This window comes from Mytilus californianus, unplaced genomic scaffold (genome assembly GCF_021869535.1).
Source record: "Mytilus californianus isolate M0D057914Y unplaced genomic scaffold, xbMytCali1.0.p SCAF_12, whole genome shotgun sequence".
Lineage (NCBI taxonomy): Eukaryota > Metazoa > Mollusca > Bivalvia > Mytilida > Mytilidae > Mytilus > Mytilus californianus.
This window is the reverse complement of record NW_026262604.1, coordinates 304789-315678: the sequence shown is the minus strand read 5'-3', so window position 1 is coordinate 315678 and position 10890 is coordinate 304789. Positions and strand designations below refer to the sequence as shown.

The window sequence follows — 10890 nt, the reverse complement described above, 5'->3', positions numbered from 1 at the left end:
AATGAGACAAGTCTCCACAATAGACTAAAATGACACAGAAATCAATTCTAGAAAATGTTTTTACTATTGTAAAGGAGAAAGAAGACACTATTAATGAAGCATATATATATTACTTTACTATTCACTTTAATGGTGAGATGTGGATAAACACCTATGCCATCACACAGATAACAGACGAGTATGGTGAAGTTGTTATTCCTTGCTTCCAAATGAACATATCCAAATTGGTCAAATAACTGTCACAAAATCAACAAAATGCAGTAATCAAAAAGGCATGAAGGCAACCGAAATAACCAATGCTGACCCGACGGTCAAATGTGATACCTGCAAAATGAAGCAGATTACAAAACCTTATTTAAAACAATCAATATAAAAAGGTGTGGTATGATTGAGAATAGGACAACTCTGCACAAGAGAACAAAGTGACACAGAAATTAACACATTTAGGTCACCGTAAGGCTTTCAACAATGATCAAAGCCCATACTGCATAGTCAGCTCTCCCACAAGCAAGATATACCCGAACTGTAAAAATAATTAAGCATACACTACAAGCACGGAGACACATTCTACTGCATCCACACAGCACGAGTAACAAACCCTGCAGTAAATATAAAAAATGAGTTAGTATGATAGACAATGAGACAACTCTCAACAAGAAACCAAAATGATAGAGATTAACAACTATATGTCACTGTACGGCATTCAACAAAGCAATCATAAATACAACAGAAAACATGTCCTACACATTTTTTACCCCATTAAAAAACACTGAAAATTAGACCTGTTCTGGTTCCAAAATTGCAATCATACACTAAATTACCACTGGGGTACATCTGATGACCGTAATTGGATTCACGGTAAACCCAAGATGTCGGAAGAAAAATTAATTCATTATCTGTACTGTCTGTTAAAGTGTTTCTAAATCATTTTCTTTACAAAGCATACATTGCTACGATGTAAATTTATAAAAATATTCACACGGAAATCACAAATCACTAGAAATGAGTATATAACAGGAAATTGGATTTGAAAAAATCATAATCGAGAAGACCTTAACAGACAGCGATCCATAACAAGGGTGACCGTAGTTTGTAAAAGATGACCGTCTCTTTTAAAGGATGGCCGTCAATTTTAAGAAATATCCGTATTTGTATTCATAGCTTTTTGTTGATATTGTTTCAATAGGGGCTTGGTTAGCGCATATAGATATGTTTAATCATTTAGATTTTAACTATTTGCCGTATTTTTAGTTCATGACTGATAGTAAATTGCATGTTGCCAAAAAGGGGCCCAAATAAGCATTTTTGTAGTTTTCAGACAAAATCTTGTGTTAGTGTGTCGAATGTCTCTGAAATTATATCTCAAGTTCCATATTACTAAAGAATGGTTAGAATTGACTTTAGGGGGTTGTGGCTCAAACCATTTAGGAATTAGATATATGCGCTGACAAACTGATCAGCTAGATCTAATCCTCCCATTTTAGTGTTGTAATATTCAATCATTTTTGGTTTCCCGTTATTATTAAAGTTCGGCTCTACATATAGTGAATAACAGACGGACATGTTTCCTACGCCTAGCTTCCTTATACGCACATAGCAAAAACTTATCTTCGTTTTTATCTATTGTTGGGTTTTAGGTAAAACATAGAGGAAATAGAACAAGATGACAGTGATGAGGTGTATACTTCTGAGAAATCAGAAGCTAGCAGTGCCTTCTTTATTTGTCATCAGACACAATTTCAAAGGCATCTGTTACAAAGGTATTCTTTATAAACATTTAATATTTTTTGCTGCAGGATCAGTTCTAAACGTTAATTTATAATTAAAAAGTAAGACTGAACAAAAAATGTAGTATGAAATTCATAATATTAAATTTAAACAGACAAACTTATTTAAAGGCTACCAGTTGAAAATTTTGAAAAGGCAATTTAGTCCATTATTTAAAACTAAACAATCAATCTACAATAAGTATTGGTTTGATAAAGTACAATGAAGTTAAAAACAACATGGTCATTTTAAAATGTTGGCAGGTCTGTTAATGTTGCTGTGTGTAATAGCATCATAAGTACAAGTTTTCATACTTTGAACTTTAACAGCAATTTGTACACTGGTACAATGATAAAAAAGTTCTATCAGTGAAGTAGATCGCATACCATCTGAGATTTGCTTTCACATTTTACTTCGAAACATAACCACGATAACAAGTTATTTAATTTTAGGTATGGAAATTCACTGTGCATGTTAGATGCTACCTACAGGACAACAAAGTATGCTCTTCCTTTATTTTTTCTTGCTGTTAAAACCAATGTTGGCTACAGTGTGGTGGCAGAATTTATAGTCCAAATCAAAACACAGGCGTCAATACAGCAGGGCTTAGAAACAATTCAAAGATGGATGGCAGAAGACACTAACGTACCCAATGGCTTGTCATGGAAACCCAGATTTTTCATGACCGACTTTTGTGAGAGGGAGATTTATGCCATCGAAACAACATTTCCTGGTGTGTAAATAATTCCTGCTCTAAATATGTGTGTTTTAACTCTGAAGTCAATTTGACACATAAATGTAAAAGGTGGCAGAAATATCCCTATTTTTCTATTATTTTTTATAATATTGCTATTTTTTTTATTGAATAAGACAATTTACCACAATCTACACCATACCGTTTTAAACAAACAATCTTTTAACACCCATACACTCCAAACTAGTTATTTTTATATGGGACTATTAAAAAATGTACATGTAAGATTTTAAATTTACAATCATAATATTAATTTGCTACTTTAATAATTATGATATTTTTTTTTTTCATTTGAAACGGGAAAAAAATGAAACTTAACTCAATCACAAACTAAAGTGTATTACAAGTTATCAGCTCTTGGAAAATCATAATTCCGTATAAACATAGGAAAATGAACTTTTGTTTGCCCCTGTGACGTCCTAAAATTAGTTTATAATCTCTATTTTTTTTGTTTTCTTAACCAAGTGTTATGAAACTTATACACAATGCTTATCACCACACAACACAGATCAAGGTTGAATTTAATTAGCATGACTTTAATGATTCTAGTGTTATGTTCCTTTATAATGTTTTATGCAAGCGTGGGCATCTGTGTCGCATGTTATATAAAATTGGACACATTCTTCATTTATTTTATTTTTCAGAAACGTTCGTTTTCCTCCGTGACTTTCATAGAGAACAGAGTTGGACCAGATGGACAACCAAAATTAGTAATGGGGTATCTGGTGCCAAAGACAAGGTATTGGCAATGCTCAGGAGGTGTGCACATGCAACTACCTTATCTGAATTTAACGATGCTGTTTTGCGTCTTAACCAATCATTTGAATGGAAAAGCAGTAAGAGGTTGCAAGATTGGATCAATTAAACGTGGAAGCCTGAAAAAAGGTGCAGAAATATATGCATTATACAATTATTTTCTTGATTGGAACTTGGTGTCAGCAACTCTCACAGAAAGGAAGACTTTGATAGCTTTTTATTACTTTTTTTCTTTATGATGTCATAATAAACACCAGGATTATATTCAATTTCAATATGATATTTTCTGTTCTCAAATAAATATCATTATACCTAATTAACAATCATCTCTGGACACAGGTTAACTCCATTCTACAATGTGTTTGAAAACTAAAGGCATTGTTGTGCCAATAGACCTGACAGGATAAATTTCTTTAGTATACATACTGAAGTCGTCATTATTGAGAGCCAATATATCATTCAAATATCTAAAAGTATTATTAAATTTTTGTATCAGATGTTGTTTCGATGGGTCTTTGCTGATTTTAGTCATAAATTGTAACTCATAGCAAAACAGGTCCGCAATAAGTGGTGCACAGTTAGTCCCCATTGGAATTCCGATAACCTGACGATATACGGAATCTCCAAAGCGAACAAAAATGTTATCTTGTAAAAATTCAAGGGCAGATACAGTTTCAAAGCATGTCCAATTGACATAGTTCTTTTGTTTATTGCTACTAAAAAAATGACCTAAAAGAGTTTGAACATATGTATTCGCATTCTGACTTTTTAAATGCCCATTTAATTAGGTGTGTGAATTCTGTCTTAATGAGAATGTGAGGCAATGTAGTATAAAGGGTAGAAAAATCAAAACTTTGAACAGATTTAAAATCACCAATATAAGCAAGCAATTTATCAAGTATGAAGATTACATGAAACTCTGGAAGTTTAATCCATGGAACTTATCTTCCACCAGTATTACCTCTTTGATCAGCTCCATTATACCATGCTGCAATTCAGTATTAAAACTTGTTATAATTTTAGTGAAGGTTTATTTCCTTTCACACTGAACTGCACATCCAAATATTAACAGTTATACATTTTCTTATTATTAGATTTATGATAAAAGAATGTGTTACATATGAAACTCTGGAAATTGTATGTAATATAAGCATATTTATCCTTCAATTATTCATATCTTATATAAAAGTACTTATCTGAATGCATTACTTATGACTGATTGCAATTAACGTAGAATTATTTCTGATATGAAAGAAGAAATATTTGCATATTTAAGCAATGCGAACAAAAATTTAGTATCTTTTCCCTGAAATTCAGCATATTTTATGAAAAACAACCAATCCTGATGTACAAAAAGAACCAAAATCAAATGACAGTTCATAATTTCTATCAAAATAAAGAAATTATTGCATTCTTACCTAACAAAAACAAAAGTTTATGCATATTTATTATTCAATGATTCACATTTTATACAAAATTACTTATCTAAAGGCATTTATAATGACTGATTGCAATTGAAGTTGCATTTTTTCTGATATAAAAGAAGAAATATTTGCATTTTCAAGCAATGCAAACAAAAATTTAGTATCTTTTCCCTGAAATTGAGCATATTTTATGAAAAACAACCAATCCTGATGTACAAAATGTACCAAAATCAAATGAAGGTTCATAATTTCTATCAAAATAAAGAAATTATTTAATTTGTATTAAACACAAAACAAAAGTTTAAGTAAAATTCTCCTTACATTATCAAAATTCTTACAAAAAAAATCTTATTGGAGAACTTTGAAATAACTAGTTACAAATAACATTGGATTATTTTTTATCAAAAGAAGAAAAATTGGTAATTTTAAACAATGCAAACAAGATTTTAGTATCTTTTCTCATATATTATTTTGATTTTATAAAAAAACAACCAATCCTGAACAATAAAAAGTACAAAAAACCATAGGCGTTCCAATAATTTCCATTAAAAAGGAGAAATTATTGAATTCTTATTTAATAAAAACAAAAGTGTATGTATATTTATCCTTAAATTATTCATATCTTATACAAAATTAATTATCTAAATGCATTAATTATGACTGATTGCAATTGACGTGCATTATTTCTGATATAAAAGAAGAAATATTTGCATTTTTAAGCAACTTGAACAAAAATTTAGTATCTTTTTCCTGAAATTCAGCATATTTTATGAAAACGACCAAAAAGTACAAAATAATGAAATGATTGCATCTTTAATCAACACAAATTAAAGTTTAAGTATTTTAATACTTATTTTTTTTTAAATTCTATCAAAGAAACTTTTCTTGAGGCCTTTTAAATAACTAATCAGAAATAACATTGCATTATATGTTATAAGAAGAAGAAATATTGGTAATCTAGAACAAAAATTAAAACAACACTCTAAATTAATTAATCCTAACAAAGCTGTTTGTATCTTTACTGTTCTACTATTTTTATTTTCATCATCTAACGACAACAAATAGAGTACTTATTTTAAATGATAACATTTTATCGCTTTTTAGTGGTACATAATTAACGAGTAAAGGTGTCTTCGTAGAGGTCCGCGTTTATTGACTGTAAATACTGTGGAGTTCGTTTTACATAAGAATTTTAATTATATACGTATCCGTCCGATCCGTGCATACAATTAATTTACTGATCCATCGCTGACCGTTGTCACGGTAACTCTCACATAGCCTATTTGACGTATCTGACGGATTCTATGGGTCATCGATCACCGATCATTCATCGATCAGTCAAACATCCGTCACCGATCATTCACCGATCAGTCAAGCTCACGTCAAACAGTAACGCCTAAGGTTGCAAGTACTGTATTAGAAACGAGAGCATGGGACACCAAATTTCACTTGTACACAGTGTCAACAAAGGTTCATATCCCGCACATTGCTCTGGTCCCACCTAATAAACCATTCAAAGGTATTATTCAATTAATTGTAGTAACAAAACATTATATGCAGTCAGGATTCTACTTCGTCAAATTTATCTCTCCATTACGCCAGTTCATTTTTAAAATCGTAAAAATGGAAGCCATATTAGGGATGACGCGCTGCCAATTTAGGTCTTGAAAACCGATAAATTTATCCTAATAGCACCATTACGATCCTTATATGCCAGTTGTGTTTTAAAAGACAAATGTATCTACTAGCTTATGAGCATCAGTTAATGTACTTGTCTGCATTCAGTCAACTAAAAAACTATTGTCTGATCGGTTGTCTGGTGAAATTTTCGAAAATTCATAAACATTTAAAAAAATTCCAATTCAATATTTCGTGGAAGGGCAGACTAAAAATTTTCAGTGGTTGAAGACTTTAAACCCTAGATATCACACTCAATAAATGAAGTTTTTTCGAAGATATGCATTTTTAAGATCCTTAAAGAACTGCATCCCTGCCCCCTTTTTACAATTTATCTATAGAAAAAGATTGAACCAATTGGCACGAAACTTTGGTGAATTGTTCATATCTATTGACTTGAGCTCCCTTTCGTTTTATATAAATTTTGGATTTTAAGTTTTCGAGTTTTGGTGGGTTTTTTTTTTCATTTAAAAATGGGTGACTTTCCAGTTTTCGGACAATAACTCACAACCACTTTCACTAATTTGCAAGAAACTTGGGTGAATTGTTTATTTCTATTGACATGAGCTCCCTAAATTTTTTTATTTTACGTTTCGGAGTTGAGTGATTTTATTCATTTAAAAGGGGGATACAGTTTTCAAACAATGCTTTGAGCAGCTATCATGAAACCTTAGTGACTGGTTTATATCTATTAAGATAACCGCCCTTTAGTTTTTCATGAATTTATGATATGACATTGAGAAGTTATTGAACTTTATTATTTGATAAAGTGACGGGCATATCATGCGATCATGGTGCAGCTGTATATTTATGTATGTATGTAGGATATAACCAATGTATCCCCAATTAAAAAAAAAAACATTATAAGACTGAAATCGTATCCTATTTGACCAACTTTTTTGCATAAGCACACAAGTACTGAGTTAGAGACTGTGATCGATCTACTGTGCAGGGCTAGTGGTACTGTGTTCATAATGTACATGAAGGGTTTTCTCCTGGACTGACAGGCACATTAGAATTCATTGAAGTTTCAACTTTCAAGTTCTCTGTGAAATATGTCCCAGGTAAAAGTAAGAACTCAGTTGTGGTCTTGTCTTGTAATATGGATTCCAAATGTTTGCGATTGAGCTCCTGACATTCTTTTTTTATGGCGGCAGCAGCTGCTCAAGTGACTAAGTCATCAGGGTGATGTTTCTTTAATATGTCCACAATTGCACGTTTAATCTGCCAATCAGGTAGATTTCCATCTTTCAATAAACATTCTGCAAATCCAACAACAAACAAGCCACAGTGATCACCATTGTTTGCTTTGGAACAAGTGGATGACCGATTATAATTTCAGAGATAGGTTTCCTACTCATGGCAGCAAACTACCAAATGTATGATCAGCACCAGCATGAATATGAAAATTACATTGGAGGAAAGTCTTGTTCTGCTGAAAATCTGTTCACCTTATTTGCAAACCGCTTCACTCTTTTCAGAGCATTTGCCATTCTGCAACACCCTTGTTTTGCCATTAATCAAATTTCTGGACTTTTGTTCTGGTTTTTCAGGAACTTTTTCATTTGTTTCTTCCATTATTTCCTGAAAATAAAAAATAAAACTTATTCCAAGGAGCTAATCTATGTAACAAGAAGATCAGTCAGTAAGTCAGGCAGACAAACAAAGAGACAGTCAGGAGAACAGATAGACAGACATACAGAGAGTCAGACAGACAAATAGACTGATAGAGACAGCCAGTCAATTAGCCAGACAGACAGACAATGAAGGAGGAACAGACAGTCAGGTAAACAAACGACAGGGACAGATAGACATAAATGTATTACCCTATCATGAGTATACGCTTTTGGAGGTATTAATTATAGCATACCAGCTGAAGTCTGTTTTTCAGACGAGTCACCATGGCTTCCCATTCAAGGTCCTCCTAGATTGACACTGACACCAAGTCATCCAGGTCTGTATCTCCATATGCATTGTTGCTTGGAAACGAATATTCTGAGCATTTCAATTTTCTCATTTACAGCATTTTCAATGCCATCAGAACCTATAATGATAATAGATCAAGTAAAATGTCTAGGGCAACATATGCCCTGGCTGGTATAAATTCGTCTCTCAAGAGCGGTGAAAGAGATCCAATCCAATTTTTATGTTGACCTGTATTTGGTGGCAATACGAATTTTACCTGGTTTATATATCAACAGCTGGAGGTCATCTTTATGGACTTAACAGTTTGATTTCATTTGGTTATTTAAAGGCTAATTAAAGCAAACGAATTTGTTAAAACAGTTACTATGAGATCTTCTAGGAGTATTATCCATTTCTTGTGGGTGAAAGTTTTGCAAAGTCCTTGGTGCGCGACTTCTTACTGGTTACTTGGTTCTCCTTCTTAATGGTGGCCTGGACCTTTCCAGCGATCTGACACTAGAGGAGGACAGGCTGGAAGAAGGCCTATGGCTTGCATCCCTGATTTATTCTGAGTAGCTAAAGGACAAAACATATTTTACATTTTGTTAATTCGCAACTATGCATATAAAAATAACATAAAAAATCTATTTAAGTACCAATGGCAATGTGAAGCAGAATAAATCACCTCAGTTAAAACAAATGAATCTATAAGCAATAGTATAGGATCAACAGGATGTTTAAAAGTGATGAAAACATATCCCACTGTTGAGCTCAATCAAATCATGTAAACCTTGATTATAAGTAAATAAACGACTATAATTTCATGAGACTTAAAAAATGGGGTATAATTACTAGGTATATCAGATCTCTGAATTTGCGTTTGCTTCTCCAAGTTTATTTTAAAACAATAATTTTTTTTATGTACCAAAATTTTCAGACCTGATTGATGAATCAAATTGGTAACATGCACATTCTCATACTCAGTTTGACTCAATGTGATAAAAATATAAAGTTGGCTGTTGGGATGGTACCTTGCACTCGGACTATTTCTCTTGTCTTGTGGGGTTGACGTTTTTGTACATGTAAGTCTATAGTCTTTCTCTATAATAAATCAATCACTGATATAAAATGTTTTAAAATATAGTAAACTAAAACTCACTGCTGGTGATAATGCTAATCTAGTATCATTATAGCCGATTTAATATCTGTAGACATTTTCTTCATAACGACATAGCGTTTCTGAAGTTACATGGGTCTTGAAATAAAGATGATGGGCGTATGTATGATTTACACATGACTGAAATATTAGCTACTTAACACAAGACCAAAAATCACAAAAAAATGAAGAATTCCAACCTTTTGTTCCCCTTGCACATCAAAGGGATGCCATAGATTTAATATATTTCAACGTCTTATTTGACCAGGCATAGTTTGCATCTTCAAGACTCTTTTGTTTCCTATCAAAACAAGGATGCATTCATGAAGGAACGTTACATAATAAAATGCTGACATTATTTTAACACTATTTCGTATTCCTCTTCTTGGAACATAATGTTATTCATTTCTATTTTAAGTAATTTTTGATAAATCAGCTAGGCCTGGTTGCTGCATGCCAATATCTTTACGTTTTTCAATAATATATACCCCCCTAAGGTGACTGGGGAATAGAAGTTAATTTGTTCTGGTCCTGAATATGCATGAAATGTTTGCCACTGGACGTTAAGCAACCAACAATCAATCAATAATATATATATATGAGGACGTATAATACTAGTTAATCCTTAATAGTAATCAAATAAAAATGGTATAACTTTTCAGGACACTTTTAACCTTTAATAAGTATTAAAGGTAAAACAGCACAGATAAAAATAAAATTTTGGTTAAGCTTCTGTATTTAGTAGAGCTTCTTATATCAAGGTTTCATTGTCAAAAGGTCCCCAAGGGTGACTGGGGAATAGAAGTATGGTCGCCATTGGTCTTCCTCCGACCGGCGGTAAAACCCTCGTCAAAGTGGGGCGTCCGTTTGGCTGTGCGGGATGTACAAATTTGCAGCCACGTCTGGTCAGAATGGGGACGTTAAATCCGATGCCTCGTGTAAAGAGAGTGCCACGCTCTTTGCACGTTAAGAATCCTTGCAACAACTCTTTGAGGGGTCCGTAGGTGACCTGTTGCAAGGCTAAATTTCTGTCCCTATCCAATATACCCTCATTTCCCGTGGCATTCTAAATTTCTTCGACCTTAATCCCTTAATCTATTACAGAACCTACCTGTTGTATTTATTGTGAACTTGTTCTCGTCCTGAATATGCATGAAATATTTGCCACTAGACGTTAAGCAACCAACAATCAATCAATCAATCATTGTCAAAAGTTTTTTTCTTGATCATTAAGTCATATATTTATATTTGTTTATGGAAACGTTCCATCTGCACTTAATTTCTTTGAAGGTCAATGTCAAAAACTTGACACTGCAACTCGTAAACATTAACTACATTTTTCTTTGCTCACTTGAGAGCGTTAAGAAACTCAAATTTTAAATACTATGAATTTAGCATAAGTCGTCCCGAAGATGATACAGATCCCACTTTCCTTCTATTTCTAGATGTTC

At 32.7% G+C, this 10890-nt stretch overlaps 1 protein-coding gene across 1 annotated transcript; it reads left to right on the top strand.

Moving 5' to 3' along the window:
- Positions 1-1644: 1644 nt before the first annotated feature.
- Positions 1645-4379, top strand: LOC127722227 (uncharacterized; the record flags this gene model as incomplete). Its single annotated transcript, XM_052229124.1, has 4 exons — positions 1645-1760; positions 2220-2500; positions 3166-3357; positions 4372-4379. Coding segments are annotated over 4 exons (597 nt in total), but the record flags the coding sequence as incomplete, so codon positions are not given.
- Between the last annotated feature and the right edge of the window lie 6511 nt (positions 4380-10890).